The following is a 21,469-nucleotide window of genomic DNA, read 5'->3' as shown; positions in this document are numbered from 1 at the left end:
GTCACCAACAGCTAAAGGTGCATTACGTTTTAAGGTAACGGCCCCACACTATTAGAGAGAAAACCCCAATAATCAGATGATCCCTATGGGCAGCACTTGACCACAGTGGGAAGGAAGGACGCACTTCTAACAGGAAGAAGCCTGTTGGAGAAGTAGGCTGAGTAGGGGACAGAGAATGCTTTGAAGCATTCAGGTATGTTTTAACACCACAATCTTCCAGGAGTGAATGTCCCAGCAAATCTGTCCAAAGATCAGACCACAAAAGTCCAAAGACATGTGTTTGTCAAGAGCCTGCCGATGGTCAAGGTGAGCAGCAATGGCTCTCCAGTTCAGGAAGTTCTGTTAAAAATTAATTTTCCCATTGATAAAGCTAAATTATCATCGTTATGGGATTCAGAATAAATTGAATCTGCTGTGCTATAGTTTCACGTTGGATCTCCACATACAACCGGTGCACACACACAGGTTCATGGCCCAACTTCTGTGTTGTTTTGAAATTAATGTGTGTATGGGGCAGTGAAAACAGGAGGGTATTTCTGACTGCTGTTGTTGCTTTTAAATTTTTTTTTAAATGCTACAGTTGAATGGGATTGTGTGTCCTTTTACATTGCATCCACAATTTTTTCCCACCTACCGCCTACACTAGAGAAATGGTAGTAAGGCTTAGGTTTGCACGGTGGTGGAAGGATGATGATTTGGGCTTGTTTTGGAGGATACCTTGCAATAATGGAGTAAAGACTAACTCCTCTGCAAAACAAGGGACCAACAATCAAATGATCTTGGTTCTGTTATCAAACTGCCCGCATGCTAAGGTAAAATAAAAAAAACAGCCAGCACTAATTGAGGAAGATCGACCTTTATTTATTGAAACTGCTTGCATACAAAATATATTGCACTATAACCAGACATGTCAACCCAAACATCTTAAATGCTAGTAGTAGTATGTACAAAAGAAAAGAAAAATGCCCAAAAAGTGCACACAAGGTTTTACAGCGGGTTTTTTTTCTCTACCCTGGTTGAAGTATCTACAGATTCTCTGTGTGTCTTCACTTCCTGGCATAATATAGTTGAACAGCCAACAATGTGCCTAGATAGTATTTGCTTATGTATATACATTCTGCAAATAAATGTCTGCTGACATGTGCTGTGGAATAGCAACCAACAACAATGACAATTTTAGGTCTCATCTCTTTAGATGGTTCCCCGTAAACCATGCTGCAACCCCAACGTGACGGGTCCATACTTTGGTCACGTCATTGCCTTTGTACGTTAAACTGTTGCTGTAAGAGTAAGAATCCACACCAAATGCACATCAAATCATCCAGATCCCCTCTCTATCAAGAAAAAAAACAAGGTACCACCAGACAATCTGCCAGAAAACATCCTCAACACAGCAACGTTTCACAAGAAAAACTGTCCAATACTTGTATTGTTGTATTTATGTCAACTGACAGTAAACTTTCAATCATGCCGTTTCTTTGTTGTCCTGTAAGGCAGAAACCTCCAGTGAAAGTTATTTCTGCACTCAGTTATTAACAGTCTATTTGCAATGACAATGCTAAAAAGATTGAAAATGTCACAAGCAGACAAACCTCCATCCCAAACCCACTAGGCTCACATTTTGAAACTTCATGTGGGTTAACAGCTTTTTAGGGAGGCATTTTAAACCCCACCACTGAAATTTAAACTGGGGTGTCAAACAATGTACAGCGCATCTTTACAACCTATACGGTTCTTTTGATTAATCTCTAGGAATCAGTGCCACTGAGGTGGACACAGTGAAGAGTTTCTAGTCTTAAACGTTCTTTAGGGACTTCACATATCACGCAAATCTGTTTCTAGGGAAACATTTCTGATGCCTCATCCCTTGTGACCACATGTGCAGTGTTTCCCATGGCTAGATACCACGTATCAGGATACTCACAGTGAGTTGTTTCCAATGCAAGTCACTCAAAAACCACAGAACTGAATAACAAGGCCACAACCAGTAAGTTGTGGAAACTTGAACGTAAAGGCTTCCTTAGTACCATTTTTCCAATGACCCAAACTGGTCAGCATGCAACAGTCCTTTACTGCTTTTTTTTTTTTTTTTTAAATGTACATTTTCCACAGTATATAAGCCTTGGTTTCAAACTATAGTTTGTTAGTAATGCCCCTAAAAAGGCAACCAAAGCATGAAAAAAAAAAAAACTTCAGCTCTCCCAAATGTAGTTTTCGGTCTGGAAATTAAAAACTTCTACTCTGAACTTTGTGTTAGGAGGCACAATAAAATACACCAACAAGCAGGTTGTAGCTCACACAAAAATGCAAAGAATTTCATTGTCACTGGTGCGACGGTGTGAAAGTAGGACATTTGTAGACTCAATACAATTTTTTTTTTTGTCATTTCAAAGAGAATCAGCTCTTGCAAGAAAAGTCTCACCTGCAAATTTATGAAAACATTACAGTATTTTAAAAGAAAAAGAGGTTAAGGGAATCCTAACAAAACTCTCATTAGTCATTTGGGTCTCTGTACATAAAAAGATGACAAGTCCAGGGTATAAGACACATTTACTGGCTTTAAATTAAAGGGAAAATCCACATTAAACATGAGTTACTTCAGTTACAGAAGGAGGCAAGCTTTTACCAAAACTGGTACATGCTTGTAGGTAGACCAATGCATCCTTTATGGGAGAAAAATAAACAAAGAGGTAATTAGCTTAGCATGGCATTATGCTATGGGGTAAACAGCTAAGGAGACTTATGGTCACCCAATAACAAGCTGTACCTAATAAGTTAAATGAATGCTTTTTAATTACCAATTACAAGCTTAATTCACCACATTTTAACATTTCAGTGCATCTTCAGCAACCCTAAAGGCGCCTTTAAACTTTGGATAGAACCTGTGCTTAGCTAGGCTAACCACCTCTTAGCTGCATCTGTTAGCACATAGACATGAGCCTAATGTTGATGGTCTCATCATATTTGAGGACTAACTGTTGATATTGGTCAAGTTCTAGCTAGTTTAACCTCAACCCTTTAAAAAACTGGTGGCTCTTTGGAACACCCAAATAAAAGAAATCAATGGATTAACGCTGAAAATGTACGTATGGCTAAGACAAAACTCAGCCCTAACCTTACATGGTCCGTTGGTGGACTAGTGCAGTGGTCCCCAACCTTTTTTGCGCCACGGACCGGTTTGTGCCCGACAATACTTTCACGGACCGGCCTTTATAAGGTGTCGCGGATAAATACAACAAAATAAAACTAGTACCGATACCAATAAAAATAAGATTTATTCATAACACAAGTGAAAAGACCCAGGAAAACCGAGTTAACGAAAAAAAACGATAACAAAATAACGCTAAAAACCGATAAAAAACCCTGAAAACCATACATTTCACACCAGAGTCTCACTCTCCCGGCCCGGTACCAAATGACTCACGGACCGGTACCGGTCCGTGGCCTGGGGACCGCTGGACTAGTGGATAGTGGTAGCTAGTGGTAAACATGGCCAATCATTACCAAAGACCTGAGTTGAAAAATGTCACTGGACATTTTTTAAATTAAATTATGCCCAACCAGACAGGTATACTAAATAATATATTTTGGATGGAGTATCACTATGAACTTTGGTGCATTATTTGGATGGACTTAATTGCTGTTTCAGAAAATTAGTGGACGCATTATAAAAGTAACACAGTGCCACTGAATCAACTAAACACTGTACAGACTAGTCAAAATCAGTCTTAGCAAACCTTCTGTATGTGATTTCAACCATTCATTGTGGATTTTCCCCGTCTGGCAAAAACAAAAGAAAAAACAAAAAACTCTCTTTCAGTAAAGTTGTGCAAAATTATGGACATCTCATTATTAATGAAAGCTGAATGTGACTCAATCCTGCTTGGAGAACACTATTTTTTCCACACGTTAAGTTTATTATCAAGAGTTCTAGCAAACTAAAAAGAAAACAAAGAATATATCAGGATAAGTGCACATTTGAAACATCTTTTCTTAGACAAATAATGACATCATTATATACAGTATGCCATCCTCCCTTCTTTTTCTAACCGTTTTCTTTAAATACAGAAACTCCATAATATTGAAGCTCTACTGACAATAAATGGGTTACTTTCACTCGAGCAATCTGTCGATGCACTGCTGAGAACGCTTACAGAGGAAAAATCAATGCAACATGGCTGCAGTAAAAGCAAAGGTCCTAACAGATTAATGATAAGTAAAGCCGACAGCCATAATACTTTTTTGTAAAAGGAAAAAATGAAATTCAAAGAAAGCCTGTTTCACGATTGGTTACTTCCTGTGACATTTCCTAAAAAAGGTGAAAGTGGTATCACTGTCTATTCACATACGATGTTATTCATCGCTGGCTTTGCTAGCCGAACTCAGGTCAAGAAGAACTGAGACAAAGCAACACTGATCCAAAAAAAAGAAAACAAACTTAAACTTATCTTTTGAATGTGTCCAAATCTACTGAATGTCTTTAAGATCCAAAATAAATAAATGCATGCACCGCAAGACTGAAAAAGTACACCGATGTCTGTTAAAGAGAAGACCTGGCTCAACCTCTGAAATCTCTTCAGCTGCTTTCTCGGTTCGGTGAGAGCAGCAGTGACGCTGCACTGGGTCGTCTTTACTGAAAACCCTTTAAAAGGTGTGAGTACAGAGAACATGCCTCTCTTTGGCATGAAAGTAGCCGCTCAGAGTTGATCTCTGCATGTTCCCACAGAAGTAACCGAATCCATTTCAGAAACAAGTCGAACCAGGTCCCGAGCTACAGGCTTACGTTTGTCAACTGCACAAGGTTACAACACCTTCAGTGTGTCCAGACCAGGTGGTTAAACAAGGCAGTTTCCTGAAGTGCCAAAAATCACCCATCTCATAAACGGCCCTTAGACTTTTAGAGGAAGCTCGAGATGCTCAGCATTGTCAGTGACGACCAAAGAGGATTTGCGCTACAGGAGCTGCCGTCTTTATTCATCTGGTCTGTTAGTAACATCTCATCATCCCTGATTTACAAGTCTACGCTGTGATGCTAGCCACAATTAAAGGCACATGTTACACAAAATATAGTTAAGGTTTCCCTGAGCATTCACAGCATTCACATGGATTTGCTCGCCATGACTTTTAACCTCTGGTCATCCCCCAGGTTATTGGTGACAAATGTAGGGTTAGGAACAGGATTCAAAATGTAACCGAGAACGGGTTACCAGTGAGCTGGTGATTACCAAGAGGAGAGAGCTCTTGTTTCTGACAGTCTGGAATTTAATTGAACATACTGTAAATTTATTTTCTGCAGTGCTTATTGATGGTGCTCTTAATAAAAGCAGTCTGTTGGGCAATACCATTACTGCTTTTCTCACCAATAAATCCAGGTCAGTACACCTTAATTCACAGTAAAGTTTCAATCGAAACAAGGCAAAAATGAGTTTAACAAAATCAGAAAAAGAAAGCCTAAATGAATGTAACTGGTTTGCTGGTCCTCCGACCGGCATTCGGAGGTGCTGGTCACCAGGTTTGGTTAGCTTTGGCTAACTGTTTAGAGCCCCTGCTAATCTAAATACGCAATGGCTCAAACGTCATTGTTTAGTAGAGATTGGCACCAATTTTCTTACTGAAATTTTCTCAGACCTTGGACAATTTGATTGCCAATACTTGTGGAACAATTTTTTAAAGGAACAAAAAAAGATTAGGGTATCGTGATCACCCATGATGACGTGGTTTCTTTTAACGCTGTGTGATCTAACTTTATATCCAGTGGATTCTTCCTGGGAAAGTCCTATGCTACTGTAACAACCAGTGGAATAATGTAACCTGGATAACCCACAGCGAACCTGCTACTCCAGATTCAGTGCTAGAAACTAGTGGCGAGATGTTCCAGTGAAATGTGCCTACAAATGCACAGAGAAACCTTAAGAACAGCTTTTTGTTGCTTGTCTTTTACACTGACCGTCACTTTATTCGAACTAATGAGTATTATTTTCATCATAATCACCCACAGGTCCACAGGTACTCTCTACACTAGCCTGTATACAGCACAGCAGTCGCTTTGACTTTAGGACAACTTGACGATGTCAATGACCAACAGCCTCGCTGCAGCCTACATTTGACTCTCGCTATTTAGATGTTTACGGTGAACCTAAGGATCCTTCTATTCAACATATTTACGAAGTCAGTGATCAACTGGGGTGTCAACCGAACAGCAGGTTGGAACACCTCAAGAGCTTGAAGCGATGTCCTGCTTAGTCTTGCTCCTTTGTTGTCTGAAAGCCTGCACTGGTAACACAAAGTTACTGAGCTGTTTGAAGACGAACCGTCTGCTGCTCCGGTTGTTTACGTCAGCGCCTCGAAGAGCTCTGACTCAAAGCAGAAAAGTATCGAGCAAGGTCAGAAAACTGGTCTCACCCTAGAATAAAATACCTCAGCAGGCTACACCGCTGTGCCTCCTCAAAACAATGGAAACCAATGTAAACAGGGTCACACAACCACTCACTCTACAAAACATCCATCTGCAGTATGTTTTAAATGAGGGGTGTAGCGCTGGGTTTGAACAGGCAGGATGAAAAGTTCTAATCTGTTCAGGCCAAATTCAGAGAAATGGAGGAGCATAAATCAAAGGCACAGAGATAAAGACTTTTCACACACTTCAGTGGGTGTGGATGGAAAAGGCTCTGTGATGGACCTCTGCCTCTCAAAGTCAGCTGGGATCAGCCCTAGTCCCCAAGACCCTGAATCAGAAAATCGATGGATCGAAAAATCGATGGATGGAAAATCAATGGATGGAGCATGACTGCTATCACACTGCTCTACTGTTCAAAAACAAGAAGAAAAAAAAACTAAAAGAAAACATATGTGAACTGAACGGGTCAGGAATAAGATCACCAAAAAGAATAAAACTTAGGCCAAATTTTTATTTTGTCAAGGAAAAACTCAACAGTCTGTCATGTCCTCTACAGTTACACTTCAAATAAGTTTGTCATGGCAAAGTTAAATACAAAGAGTTTCATAAATTAAGAAAAACAAAGTGGTGCGACAGGAGTTAGCTGCTCTAAACGCATCCTGCTTGTCTGAAAGCAAAAGAAATGACTTTAACGGGCATCAAGCCAGGTTTACGTGGACCTAACCAAAATACGCCTAGCTTCAGTCTGCACCCTTCACTGAAGAGGATGAAGAGTCTGGTATAGGATGGTGATTCCTGCTGACAGCTCTTTACAGATGAGATGAATGAGTTCAGGGAGCGTAGTCCCTCACTGTGGACTAACACCACTGCACACATGTGGAGTGTTTATGGTAGACTAATTGTAAACACGCAGGAATAATGCATTTCTGGTCATTGTACAGGAGTGTAACCTTCCTTTGGAAAGGAGAACAGTTCATAACAATATGTACCCTGACACAAACTCATGGGAGTCGCTGTGTTTAAGCAGTTTATGTGCATCAGTGTGCCTCAGATTTATGTCTCTCCATTTGTACATTTCGATAAGTTTTACTGAATCTGAATATCAAGGCAACGGGAAACAAAACACAGGTGACTTCAGAGCTCATGCCTCCCCGTTTGCATTTCATTCTGAAACATGGATGCTTTTAAATGTTGAAAAAAAAAGAAAAAGAAGAAAGAAACAATAACTACGTTAGAAAGAAAGAAAGAAAGAAAGAAAGTCCATAAAGTGCCCTCTACAAACATCATCTTCCAGTCTGAATCCCCATAGGATTGCATGTCATTTAGGTGACACCGAAACGTTTCTGCCCCTTATTGAAAAGATGTGTTTAAATTGATAGTTAACCTCAAAAGTCTCTGTGGAATAATAGAGCTGATTTCCCACAGAGACTCGCTTCTCTGGACAAAACAGTTCCATTATAAAGGATGTGTTGGAGATTTCACAAAACCAAAAATAAAATTTAGACCTGCTGAAAAAACTGAAGCCACCTCCTAAAAGTGTGCTTTTCAGGGAGCGAGGGCACATATTCCATCCTGCTTTCTCCAGTGGCTGCAAATCTTTGATTCCCAACGGCCAATGATTTCTTTTGCCTCATTTTTTTCTCTCACATTAGCAAGTCCAAATGGAGCATCAGTAAACAAACTATGTTGGTTTAGTGGGGCACGAGTATGTTTGGTGTTAATGGTTGTTTGTGAGATGAGCTTTAGTCTAATTCCTCCTCTTCTTTCATCCAGAGAATGCGCAGGAGATACAACACCAGTCAAGAACAGACCAGACCAGCAGATACAAGATCACCTCCAGCCTAAGACTTCACTACTGTAAACACTTCCATGCTGATGGAAATATGTGTATTCTTGTGTTAGACAGAGACAGAAAAGAAAAAGCAGAGACTGAGACTCTACGATGTTCTGTGATGAGTTGCCTGTGTGTGTGTGTCTAAGTGAGAAGGTCCTCCAGTGGGGTATCTACGACACTCCGTTCACCAGCGCGGGAGCGTCCTGTTTCTCCTTCTTCATCCCTCTGTCTCTAGTAGGTCTCTGATGATGATGGCGGGGCTGTCCCTCGCCGCTGCCACTGAGACTGCCCTGGGACAAGGACGGACCGCCTCGGCCACCTGAGGAGTGCTGCACGCTACGCTCGTTGTTCCCGTCCACACGAATCTGCGGGTAGAAAAATAAAGAAATCCATAAGAGTCTGGCCCCACACTACACAGCTAACTTTCCCTTTACCCTCGGTGCAGCCTGCTGCGTGCTTTTCATATGGCACCAAATAGCAACAGCAGTCACCTCAAGGTGCTTTATATTGTAACAGTATTATGAGAGAGAACCCCAACAATCCTATGAGCAAGCAGTAGAAACAGTGGGAAAGAAAAACTCCCTTTTAACAGGAAAAACCCATCAGCAGGACCAGACTTAGGGAGGGGCAGCACCTGCACCTGCCTCAGTCCTCCCTGCACCAGGTTATTTATCCGTTTGGTTTCAGCCTGGTTATTTTAGGTTTTTGTATGGCAATTCTGTTTTTTGTTTTATTTGGTTAATAAACTGTAGAAATGCATCGTTCACAAAAAGGTTATTATAAAATAAAAGTAATAGAAATTATATTTTGCCTGTCCTGTAAAATATTTTGCATCTCAGTAAATCCACTACTAGAAGCAGAGGAGGAGCATTCAGGAGGGTCAGACTAAAGAAAACGAGTTCTTCTCTGAGACAAAGCTGAGAAACGAACAGTGGTTTATACTCTGTTACTGTGTATGAGTCAATGCTAGCTGACCAGCTGTCAACACGAACTGTGTGATAGAGGGCGGACTTCCACCTGTCTCTGCATACACTGATCATTCACACAGATGTCAGTGCTTATCTGAAGCATTTGGTACAGTCCGTTCACAGCTGTACTGAAAATCTGACTTTAATTAGCAGGAACAATGCTATACGCCACAATTTCAGTACCTCTTTCAGCTGACGTGAAAAACAATGATCACCTTGTTATGATGCACAAATCTGCTAAAAGAGCTTTGGTCCTTGTGTTCATGCAGCTGTTATTTAACATGCACCACCCACCTAAAAACTGCTGCAGAACGGGCAAACCCTTATATAGCAGTAGCACCTGAAGGGCTGTAGTGTCCCAAACAGCACAGTATGGTGATGTCCACCATAGTGCAAAAACACTTGATGTAAACAACACAGCCTTCAAGTGTTTCATATCACAATTCATTATAGAACAAGTTTCCTCCAAAAAAAGACCACAAGTGTCCACTGCCAATGTTCCTTAGATCACCTCAGAGGTCCTGTGGGGCAAAAGGGACCACCAACGGCCACCTTAAAATCCCCAGTTAAGCTAACCCACATGTATTTGGACTTTGGGAAGAAGCTGGTGTTTCCGGAGAGAACCCACACAGACATGAGCAAGACATGCAAACACAGAAAGGCCCCAGGTGGATCAAATCCAGGAGATTCTTGCTGTAAGGCAGTGGTACTAACCATCACCCCACCGTGCTGTGCACCTTTACATATGTCAAACCTGCTGCAATCACGAATCAAGCAGAAAGTTAAGTTAGGACTAAATATAGCCCCATCTTAGAAAGTGTCCTACAGTGATGTTCAGTGAGAACAGGCAGGACTTTGAGTGTGTGACAACACAGAGAGTGTCTTGTTGACAGTTGAGGTTTGGAGTGTTAAACAGAGGGAACATTTGATATGCAGAAAATAGCACTGTTGACTGTGACAGTGGTGTAAGGGTAAACAATATTTGCAGAAGAAATGATTCAAAAATTAGTAGCAGTCTCATAATATTTGCCAGTATGCTGAAGTAGCTGGATTGTTTTTGCAAAGCACTGAGAATTCATTAAATAAGCATGGCTTAAAATAGAAACGTAAATAGTTACAGTCAGCCTCAAATATTATTCAGCTGTATTATCTTATCATCGTAAGTGATCTACATCATCTCACTGTAAACAATCATCACCTCCTTTAAATGTCTTGCTTGAAACAGAATTTCCAAACTTTGTAGCTGCAAAATAAAATTAGTGGTCAAAAACTGCAGTTCCTGTAATGGCCACTTGAGGGTGGCTCTAAAAGGGAGCCATGAAGAGTAGAAGGGTGTTTGCACACCTGCGGCGTGTTGTCAGTTCTAACTCTGTTCGTTTCCCCACATTTTGTGTGGTTTGTTTGTGCAGGTATGAACACAACATGAATCAGCTAACAGGAGTACGTTACAAGTTTGAGCTACAAAACATCCCATAACTATGTACGCTGATCTCGGGAAGGCACTATAGATGCGCAAAGGTCTGTTCAGCAGCTAGCTGTGAAATGAACGTAAACGCTCTGCGTTCTCCAGTAGTCCAGAGCAAAGCACCTTCTTCCTGTATTTACATTTTTTTATGCACCCGCTCCAGACACATCTGACCAATGAGACGACTGAATGGTCACATGGTTTGTAGTGACGCATTTTATTTCACTTTTTTCTGTGTGAAAACAAACCAAACATCTGATTTGAACCGGAGTAAACAAACTATAGGTGTAAAACTATAAAGACAGATGTAGTTTTTTTCCTTTTAATGACCACCAGGGGTGACAGATGTGCCTACAAAAAACCCTGGTCCTACAGATGACTGAAAAATATCCTTGAACACTTTCCTGATGCTTTAATGGATTTAGTCACTCATTTCAGGTCATACTGAATTTAGAATACTTGAATTTTTTCTGCATTTTGGCCATTTTTTTAATGCCAGAAAGAAGGATCAATCAGGGCATGCTCACTGAAAAGCATGTTTACAGAATTTTGAGGAGCGTTTCAAAGATATTAGACTTTAAACAATGACATGAAAATAACTTGGCAGCAGCTGTTTGTGACTGTTACCTGCAGAGTGTCTTCTTGGCCTCTTGTCTTTGAGTCTCTGATGTGACGAGTTCTCGGCTCGTTCCACTGCATGTCTTCACCTAAACCAACATTAAAAACAACAAGTTAGCAATCAAAGTTAGCCACAGTCATGTAAACAATCTTCGCATGGCTCAGTAGACTCAGTCTTAGGTGACCTACCTTTTGCCAGGTAAAAATAGGGTGAAATTTGTGTACATCCTAATTAGATTAAAGTTGGGAGAAATAGTTTCTTTCAATATAAATATGGATCGTTTTGAAAAGAAAACTCATAATGAGAATTTATTTGCACAGGAGGTCTGCAGAGATCTCATGATGTGATTTATTTCCGTTCTTTAGGCCATAATTTGATGAAAAGCATCTCAAAATGTTATTTCTTTTGAGTCATTACACACCAACTTTTTTCTCTTTAATCGTTTTCATATTTTCATTTTTTCAAATGAAAATAAATTCCATTCATTATTATCTGATTAATAGAAACATTTAGCAAGCTTTTGCATTGATCATTTTTTAGACAAAGTGTAAATGCTCCAAAAATGGGCTGAGAAAAATCATGGAATGAGATAAGAGTCCTGTGAAAAGATCAAAGACCGCCAATGATAATTAACACTCACCTTTATATCCTCCCCCTCCTCTTCCTCTCCCTCCTCGTCCCCTCAGCCCACCGCCGCCTCCTCTCTTCCTCCCATCTGTCCGTCTGGGCAGGGTCCCACCTCCTGTCATTAGCTCCTCCGTGGGGGCCAGCGACCAATCGCTGAGCTCGTCTCTGTGGTCTGACTCTGTCTCTGAAGCGTTGGATGCCTCAGAGTTGGTGCCTGGGGGACCGAGGACAAAGTCCAACCTCATTTCGGCTGCCTCGGAAAGACAACACAGACTCAACCTTTGATTAATTGCCGTTTCATAATCAGATCATCGCCTGGGGAAACGTTTTTACTGAAATATCAGATGTCCAAACACTTTACTTCAATATGAAATGAAATCACAAGAACATAAATCTATGGCCGAGAATCTGCTCGTTTGCTTTGTCATTGTGCCTTTTACATCTAAACCAAACAATCACAGGAGACTTTCTCCTATACGTACTTCTGTTAAAAAAAAAAATCTGGTAAAAGGTGAAAAACTGATTACAATTTTTTATTTTAAAAAAGTAGAAGCTCTGACACTTTTATAAAAGTAAGTAGCTCTTTGGAGGATACTGTTACCAGCTGATGGGTGACTTTACCTCCATACCTAAACAGAAGAATTAGTGTAGTCAGCGGCTCAAGTGGGATTTGTCTGGTGAGGAAACCTAAGGTTGGTTGTAGTGGTGCAGCGTAGGGAGAAGAATCACTTAGAAATAAGTAACAATAGTCTTTGTTCAGAGCTCCAGTACATTTTCTTTGTGTGCAGGCTGCTCAGAGTCGATTTAAACAACTGAATTCATCAAGATATAAGCTGATGCTTGATTTAAATGTCCTGTCTATCAAATGGCAATGAGAAGTCCTCACCTTTAAATATAACCTCTGTTCATCTTCCTCTCCTGTCTTTCTCATCTTTCTCTGAGTGAAGTTAACTGTAATTCTTTTATCTACCTGTGAAATACAGCAGCTGGACCTGTAGCTAGCAACACACTGTGTGACAAACTGCATATAAACAGTTTATGCATTAGCTGATTGAAACGTTGCATCTGAAATCAGCTGCCACTTAAAAAAACATTACTCCTTTTAATGCAGACTATGTTTTATTGTTCCCTCCATTTAGGTTCAGATTGGTTGAATGTTTAAAGGTGCTCAGCAACATAAAGTAATTACTTCCCTCAAATGTGTTAGACCTAAAGTAATGAGCCAGTTTTCCAAATTCAAGGAGCAGAAAGTACAGATATTTATGCTAACATGTAGGGAGTAAAAAGTTGTGATAAAAATAAATACCCAAGTACAGATACCTGAAAATACTAAGTGCAGTAACAACGTAACAAATTTTACATGAAACATCTGCAGCTGACTGACTTGAGAGTACATCAGCTCTTGTAGTTTACCCGCAGTAATATAGATGCAGTAACTATCAAACCTGAGGCAAAAGCAGCTCCTCCTCCTCTCCGCCCTCGTCCACCTCTTCCCCCTCCTCCATAGGGCTTTCCTCCTCCCCCTCCTCGGCCCATCCCGAGCCCCATTCCATTATCGAACACGTAGGTTTTGTCTTTAGGGTTTCGGGGCCCTGTCCCCCCCCCTCCGCCTCCACCGCCTATCTGTCTCAGCTGCTCATCGATCTGTAGACGCTCCAGTCGCAACTGGTCCACCTCCTGTGGACATGAACGAAAACGTCACAGAAGGTCAACAATGAAAAGAAAGAAAGTATACTTTATTGATCCCTGTGGGGAAATTCCTCTCTGCATTTAACCCATTCACTCAGTGAAGCAGTGGGCAGCCATTGGGCACCCGGGGAGCAGCGTGTAGGGACGGTACCTTGCTCAGGGGTACCCCAGGGTAGCCGTTCAGTGGATTCGAACCACCGACTTTCCGGTCATGGGGCCACCACCCTACCTACTGGGGCCACCACTCTATCCCTGCCTGACCACATCCTTTAGCTCCGTTTTGATGTTTGGTTGGTAGAAGATGACATCACTGAGGACACAAACCTTAAGGTAGTTGAGGTGATAGTCTAGTAGTACTGTTGCATTGGAGATGCTTTCCTTGGTTCCCACAAACACAAATGGCACCATTCCCTGTGACAGAGGAGGACCAGGAGAGTTTGAATCCTCTTAGTGATTGAGCTCTAACACTGCTGTATTTACTGTGATGATTTTTAATGCAGCAACACGACGCAACTTTCTCTCCCTACTGACCTCATCAGCAGCTGCTGCCGCTGCCGCTGATGGTTTTTTGTCGTTCTCAGGCTCAATACGAACCCGAACCACACCGGACTTGTCAACCACCTCCTGAATCAGCTTGCCGTTCTTGCCAATCACCTTCCCTGCATGAGAAAAAACATCAGTCTCACTCTGGCTGAACTTGAAACTGGATTAAATCAAGTAAAATAAAGGTACCCGATGATTCATTTCTTTGTCTCGGTTGAGCGACTTTCTCACCTACTAAGTTCCGGGGAACTTTGATGATATCTTCAGAAAACTCCAGGAAACTTCTGGCTATACGGACAGCATCCTGGTCCTTCCATGAAATACAAAACAGGCATACTTACTTTTGTTTGTGTTTTTTTACCCCATGCTGGTCTGTTAAATTTGTACCCACTTAACATTAATGAGGGCAAGCTCTACATATCTATGTCTCAGCTCATTTGTGTACAAGTAAAGCCCTCCTACCTCTCCGTATATGTGGAAGGTGCAGGTCTCTTCGTCCAGGTCTATGTTAGTGACTCCAGGAACTTTACGCGCCTGCTGAATGTTGGCCCCGTGAGTCCCAATGGCGAGACCCATTAAATCGTCCCGAACAGCAAACTGTTCATGAAACCGAGATGCCAGCTGTCTGGAGCTCTGAAGAAATGCACATCAAAAAAATTCATTAATTAACATTTAATAAATTCCACAAAAGAGCAAAGAGGGTGTGTAAGTTTACTGAAAAGAAACCCTTTAAAAACTCTCCATCCCAGGCTGCAAAATGATCCAAACAGTCACATACAGGCTGGAGCTGTGCGTAACCTACCTCCAGCTGTCGGCTGGCCTCTTCGTTCCTCAGCATTAGAGACAGCTTGGTGCGGAGGCTCCTGAAGTGCATGTCGCTCATCATATTGGCCCGCTTTGTTGTGACCTCATTCACCGACTGTAACAATCAAACATTACGCTCATTAATATCATACACGAGTGAGGTTCTGATGTTTTAAGTCACCTATGGATGCACTTCACTTCAAGGTGATGCTATGCAAGGGTCAATAGAGGATATGATTGTGTGAAAATGTAGCACATTAAGAAGAAAAACAACAGTTTGACCAACCAAAATGACCAGCTGCTTTTTCTCTGAGTCGTAGGTGACACTGAACCCTCCCACAGCCTTTTTGAAGTCTTTGTGTGCTGATTCCTTGGAGCACCTGGGAACACAAGAACACGTATACTTTATCATAGTGAAACCAGCAAACAAGTTGCTTAATAAATGAATTTGTCCTCAGTGATAACAGCTTATGGATACATGTACACATACAAACTCTTCTGGGAGTACAGGCTCATATACAAGCTGGAGTAAGTCAAGTTTTGACCGTACAGTTGTGGTCAAGAATGTAACAGTAATCTTAAGCTTTTAATTATTTCTTTGAACGATTAATATTCTAGAATGAAAAGATTGTGCAGCATACAACTTTAATGGCAAATGTGAAATTATTTTGGATTTTCTCTCATGCACACAGGGTCAAAAATATGTATATAGGATTAAATATACAGATGCACCCAGACGAATAGTCGGTTAATTGTCTCAATTCAAGTTGCAACTAAATGTTCGTTTGTCTTATCCATCCCAGAACTAGTTTTGATGTGTTTGGGGTCATTATCCTGTAGGAACACCCAACTATGTCTTTTGAAGTTGAAGAATTTCAGGTATTCCAGCTCTGTAAAACCGCCCTACAGCATGATGACACCACCATGTCTGACAGCTGGTACAGGTCTTAGCCCTGAAAGCCTGATCTTTACTTCTCCAAATATACCTTGTCATTATGACCAAATAGCTCAGTCTTTGTCTCTTCTGACAATAAAACTTTAAAACAAAAGTTTAAAGAAGGCATCTGACTTGTCTACCTGCACAGGTGCAAATTTCCATCATGCTTGAAGGCGTCAATTATAGAGTAGGGGCTTCTTTCTTGGTGATGTAAAACTAGTTTCTCTGCTGATGTTCCAGCAGTCTCAATCTCAGGGCACAGCTGAGCCTTGGCTGTTTCTGAACAATGTAACCAAATTCCTCTCATCTGAGGGTGACGGTTGGGGTCTTCTCCTAGACCTCGTCAAAGTGGTAACATTAAATTGATGCTTCTGGAATTTTTAGTTATTTAGAAATGGCTCTGGAATGGACTTCCTAAACTTTACCAACAAATCAACCAATTTAAATGAACTTGACCAATTCTGCCAAGATGAGCAGTCCAGCTATAATTATGCTAGGAGCTTGGTGATGGCTACCAAAAGCTTCTGGTTGAGGCGCACCTTGCTAAGGGACATTTAAGCACAAGTTAGTGGGTAGTGTATGCATGCTTTTGGCCCCATGTGGATTACAGAAAATCCAAATAATTTCAAACTTGTGCACCAGTCTTTATTCATGCAAGTCAAACTCACATTTGCCGTAGATCTTCGGGTACATCCAGTCGGATCTTAATGAAGGTGTTTTTGGTGGCTGGTTTATTCGGGTTGACCGGCCGTAACCTCTCCAGCGTCACTATCTCATTTAATGTGGCTTCACATGCGGCGTACTCTATTACATAAAACTGGAAACAAAGACAGATCAAGTATGAGCGATCCAATAGAAAAACATCACTTTTTTTCAAAAGTTTAAATAAGTCCCATACAGGCTGGAGCTGTGCGTAAATATTATTAAAAATTTATTTTGAAGAAAGTACATCTGATGGTGGTAAGACAACAGGAGGACAAACAGAGGAAGAGCTTACGTGCACAAAAAATCCAGAGGAAAATGGAAATACAAGGATATAAAGAACATCTGGGGCATATAGTCTGAATTCAATCAGTCATTGAGTTAATGTGTTGTTCAGGATTGTAAAACTCAACCACACACTGACATCTGTCACCAGAGAAATGATGTTACACTGAAGTTAAATATCTGCAGTGAGCTTGATAAAAAGGATTTTTATGAGTACATAACATTTCATGAGTGTAAAATGTTGTTAGTAAACATGGCTGTATTTAGTATTACTAAAGGAAGTTGTGATATTAAAGCATTTAGGATGGAGCAAGTGTCTGGGCTGCGTTTTAGGCAAATTTATCAGAGCCATGTTGTTTCAGTGCTGCTTGGTGAGCCTTACAGATGAACTGGAGCATCTCTTACCTCCCCTTTGACCATGCGAACCTTGGCTAGCCACCATCCACATGGCTCTTTGTCATTCGCCCTAGAATACACCTGGCAGACACACACACACAGTTCATTTCAGAAATAATTCCCACCTTTAAACAAAGCTGATAAGAGTAAACTGGCACAGAAACAACTGGACACACTGATACAGGAAATCATTGTGAATAATATTATTAATAAAAATAACAAGTCAGACTAATTTACCAATGATAGAACAGAAAATCTAAGACTATCTAAGGAGCATCACCCTCTTTTTTTAAAATCTTATTTTACACTGAAAATTCAACTCTACTCACTCCGCTCCATGCTATTCCAAACTGCTCCCCAGCTATACCAACTTTGCTTTCCAAACCCACCATGTCTGATGGCAACAATCACTTTCTCACCTCGACCTCATCGCTCTCACTGATCTCCTTGCAGAACCCTGTTGGAGGAGGAAAGCGCACATCCTGGAATGGGATCTGCCGCTCCGGCTGCCAGCTGGGACAGAGGAACAAACACAAAAAGTTCATTTTATTGTTTGGCAAAGAAATGACATATTACACAATGTTATATTTTACTTTACTCACTTGTTTTCAAATGCTACCATGACAGATCCTTCGTGAACATCCTTTACAAAGCCCTGCAAGAGTCACAGAAGTAAATTCAGTTTTGAAATATCTTTAAAATAGTCAGTGTGCAAGTCAAACTGGCATCGACCATGTAAACAGGAACCAGTTCTACTGCTTAAGCCGGACCTTATCCTAATGCTCCTAGCAATGAAACAACCTAAATAATTTCCTTTTCTGGAGTTTGAGCTTTGGGCTCGAGCCAGGTTTGGCTCAGTCTCTCTCTCTCTCGCTGCTTCTACACACAGCTGATGTGTGTGTCATGTGTGTCAAACACTGCAAGTAGGCCATGCGATGCCTAGAAGGAAAAGAGAGCGCTAGAGAGCCTTGCCAATGGGTTGCATTAACCTGGCAAGCTAGCAGTCAGTGGTGGATGAAATGAAGCAAGAAGGAGAGATTCTCAAAACTCCCAAGGTTAAAAAAAAACAAATAAACCAATTTTGACAGGACCTCACTGACCTGTGAGCATGTTTAGGATTGTGACTGACTGAACTGTCTCGCTCAGAAACGAAGTTCAGACTTTAGCAAGAACATTAATCTTGTTAAAACTGGAAAAATACCAAAACACAAAATATGAGGGCAACACAGAGGGTGCATTAGGAGATAATGTAGTTTAGTCTACTGGCAGTAAACTGCAATTGTTGTACTGCTGTTGAGATTACAATAAAAAAGAGGAATGACTTCTATGCTGCATAAGGTGCAATTTAAAAACCGCAAAATTAAGTTTCTCACTCAAGTGATTTATGGCAGAACCATTTTCTACAATTATTTCTTTAGTATTATTCTTACTTGGCAGATGAATGCACTCATTATTTCTCTTGGCTGTTCATTTCAGCCAAGAGCATATTTTAAGTTTTGCTATAATACCAGAGACAAGGGTGTCATTTTTCAGTTCAACTATCACCAAAAACATTATAAAAATTATTTGCCAACTACACATTTAGTTAATCAACATCCTCACAACAACTAACTAAAATGATTACGTTCAAAACTCTTGATTCATTAACCAAAATTTGAATGCTTATTAACATTGAAATCATGCAAGTGATCTGCAGTAAGATGCAACTCCCTGTGTTGGAGTTATGCTGCCATCTAGCAAAGGTAACTGCTCCGTAAATAAGTCTCCTTTAAAGTGGACCTATTACACTATTCCTTTTACTCGATTACAGTCTACTACACTAGCTTTGCATGATTCACAATTGAAAATAATCCACATTTATCTCTTGCTGGTGCAGCTCAATTCATCTTTAAACCATTTTAGCTCTACTCCTATTAGGCCAACTGTCTGCCAGTCAACCCCTGGCAAACAGAAGGTGTGAACAGCAGGTGGGTGGGGTTTCAGTCAGAACTGTGTACCTAAGATGACAATATTAGGGATATTTGCTCTCAGTGACATCATACTGGGCCAAGAGAAGAACAAACTGCCTAAGTTTTAAGCACTATGAATAAGCCTCTGTGAACACACTGGGCATTTTCTGATGAACAGAAAGACATTTGCCAAAGTCACCCTCTTGTTGTGTATCTGCTTATACTTGTAAGCAGTCACACCTACATCATCTTATTAGATTGATCTACATAAGGTAAAATACATTAAATATAATGGTGGTATACATGTAGGTTATGATAGATATACGGCTAATGAACGTATTCTTAAGAGTTACCTGGTGGGACTGGATTTTTTCAAACCAGACTACTATCTAACAAAAATTAGCCTAACTTTTCTCATAGCTGTTTGACAGTAAAACTTATCATTCAAGCTATGGCACCAGTCAAATGTTCGGACACACCCACCCATTCATATGGTTCTGTACTTGCTAACAATATGATTGCAACTATTAAAAGAAAGGCTTCTGTTTAGTGCCACACCTAGCTAAAAGCCAAAGTACAGCTGACAGTGCCAACTTCAACTTTCCTACATTCAAAGGAAAAGCCTCTTGATTTGGGAAAGCATACAAGTTTTGAGCACAGCATGAAAGTCTATGGTTTACATGGCAACTGCTGAGCTTAATGAGAGTATGTGACCTGAATCAAGATTAATTCCAATTACTATTTACCCTGATTATACAGCATACTCACAGCATTCATGTACCTCGCATTAATGTGGCCACAACAAAACTATTAGCTTTAAAAAGACATCTGTCAGAACTTTACTTGAGATATATGTCATCCTATATTTACACTACAACAAACCTGACAGCTAAAATAAATAAATAATAAATGTATCATTTTATTTAGATTCTTCACCATTCATTGTATTCTTGTGTCCTTGAATTAAACAATATTCAAATGTAAGTAATTATTGCTAATTAGCGTGTTATCCCATTGTACTGCTTATGTTATCTCCCCCACCCCACCCCAGTGATACACGCAGGTCACGGGATCGGATTTATGATCTACTTGTTGCCTGACTGACCCCAAAATCTCTGCAGTCTTGACAAAACAAGAAAACACCTGGCAGCTACGGGCACAATAAAGGTTAGCCAAACCATCGCCCCTGTGTGCTGCTCTGAATTAACTTATTTGACAAAAGCAAAAAACAAAAAACAGCCAACCCATGATTGATTCTGATGTTTGTGAGTCTGCAACCAACCCTTGCACATCACTTTAGGGGTACCATCGTACAGCAGTCACATCAGCGTTACCGATACCGCTAAAACAGCTACCCTGGTTAAGCGTCATTATCACCAATAGTTCACCAATTTATCCACTACCGCTGATGTTAGAGCCCCACCGCAGCGTTAGCTTTGTTTACAGGTTTCAGGTCCCGGTAGACGTTGAGCAGAAGCACCGAGGCCCACATATAACACTGAGCTAGCCCCGTGACACAATTTCATGTTAGTTAGGCTTACTTGGTACATAGTGTGTGAACGGTGGTCACTAAACTCGACAAAAGTCAATAACTTACCTTATAAAAAGCCCCACTTGTCCCTCTTACTTCCACGACTAGTTCCTCCATGACGTAAGTTACTACAGCTCGCTAGCTAGCTAACTACCGATAGCGATGTTAGTAGCTAGCTAGCTAGCTGGCTAGCCTGACGCTAGCCAAGGCAGAGTCGCTAGCTAGCCTAAATACCCTGCCTACTGGATGCAAGAAGAGGCCACGGTAGCTGTGTGTGACCGTAATATTGTTTTCCGTTTTGCACCGTCTATGAATTTTGTTTCTTGCAAATTTGCAAATCCGACTGCATGAAGAAGACGAAACAATTAGCTAGCCAGGTTAGCTTTTAGTAGCTAGTTATGTTAATGTTGTGTGATTAGTGGTGTAGCAGCTACTGCTGTTGTATCTCCCCATGTGACGTCTCCGCTTTCTTCCTCTACTGAAAACTGAGGCTGCTTACTGTCATCCGAGCCTGTTGCTGCTCTCCACGGGTAATAAATAGGAATGCACTTTGATATAACAGGAAATATATCAAAATAAAAATGACCGCTGTGTTTATCCTATGGTGTACCATATTTGAGCTCTAAGAAAAAATGAAAAAATATATTATCCCAACAGCACGGCCCGCCAGTCCCTCCGGGAAAACAGCAAATTTATCCCTCTCCATATTTATCAAGCCACATT

General features: G+C 40.8%; 1 protein-coding gene across 2 annotated transcripts; it reads right to left on the bottom strand.

Moving 5' to 3' along the window:
- Positions 1 to 840: 840 nt before the first annotated feature.
- fmr1 (fragile X messenger ribonucleoprotein 1) lies at positions 841 to 21,210 on the bottom strand. Of its 2 annotated transcripts, none has more exons than XM_080901502.1 (15): positions 20,813 to 21,210; positions 17,869 to 17,921; positions 17,686 to 17,779; positions 17,276 to 17,347; positions 16,552 to 16,700; positions 15,233 to 15,326; positions 14,945 to 15,061; positions 14,605 to 14,775; positions 14,374 to 14,452; positions 14,131 to 14,258; positions 13,924 to 14,010; positions 13,356 to 13,587; positions 11,924 to 12,160; positions 11,292 to 11,371; positions 841 to 8,596 (listed from the first exon to the last, which is right to left on the bottom strand). In XM_080901502.1, exons 1-15 carry the CDS (start codon positions 20,861 to 20,863, stop codon positions 8,402 to 8,404), a joined length of 1,839 nt encoding a protein of 612 aa, XP_080757628.1. In that variant the 5' UTR covers positions 20,864 to 21,210; the 3' UTR covers positions 841 to 8,401. The 2 variants fall into 2 exon arrangements, with proteins under 2 accessions (XP_080757628.1, XP_080757629.1); XM_080901503.1 differs by having other exon boundaries at positions 11,924 to 12,124.
- Positions 21,211 to 21,469: the final 259 nt, after the last annotated feature.

Source organism: Rhamphochromis sp. 'chilingali' (assembly GCF_963969265.1).
Source record: "Rhamphochromis sp. 'chilingali' genome assembly, chromosome: 13".
Classification (NCBI taxonomy): domain Eukaryota; kingdom Metazoa; phylum Chordata; class Actinopteri; order Cichliformes; family Cichlidae; genus Rhamphochromis; species Rhamphochromis sp. 'chilingali'.
This window is presented reverse-complemented; position numbering and strand designations above follow the sequence as displayed.

Excerpts from the sequence above, each read along its gene's own strand:
- fmr1 (XM_080901502.1), bottom strand. The coding sequence starts at position 20,863 with ATGGAGGAACTAGTCGTGGAAGTAAGAGGGACAAGTGGGGCTTTTTAT. Across the intron at positions 17,922-20,812 it reads CAAGTGGGGCTTTTTATAAG|GGCTTTGTAAAGGATGTTCA; the intron begins GTAAGTTATTGA and ends TGACTCTTGCAG. Across the intron at positions 13,588-13,923 it reads ATCACCTCAACTACCTTAAG|GAGGTGGACCAGTTGCGACT; the intron begins GTTTGTGTCCTC and ends TCATGTCCACAG.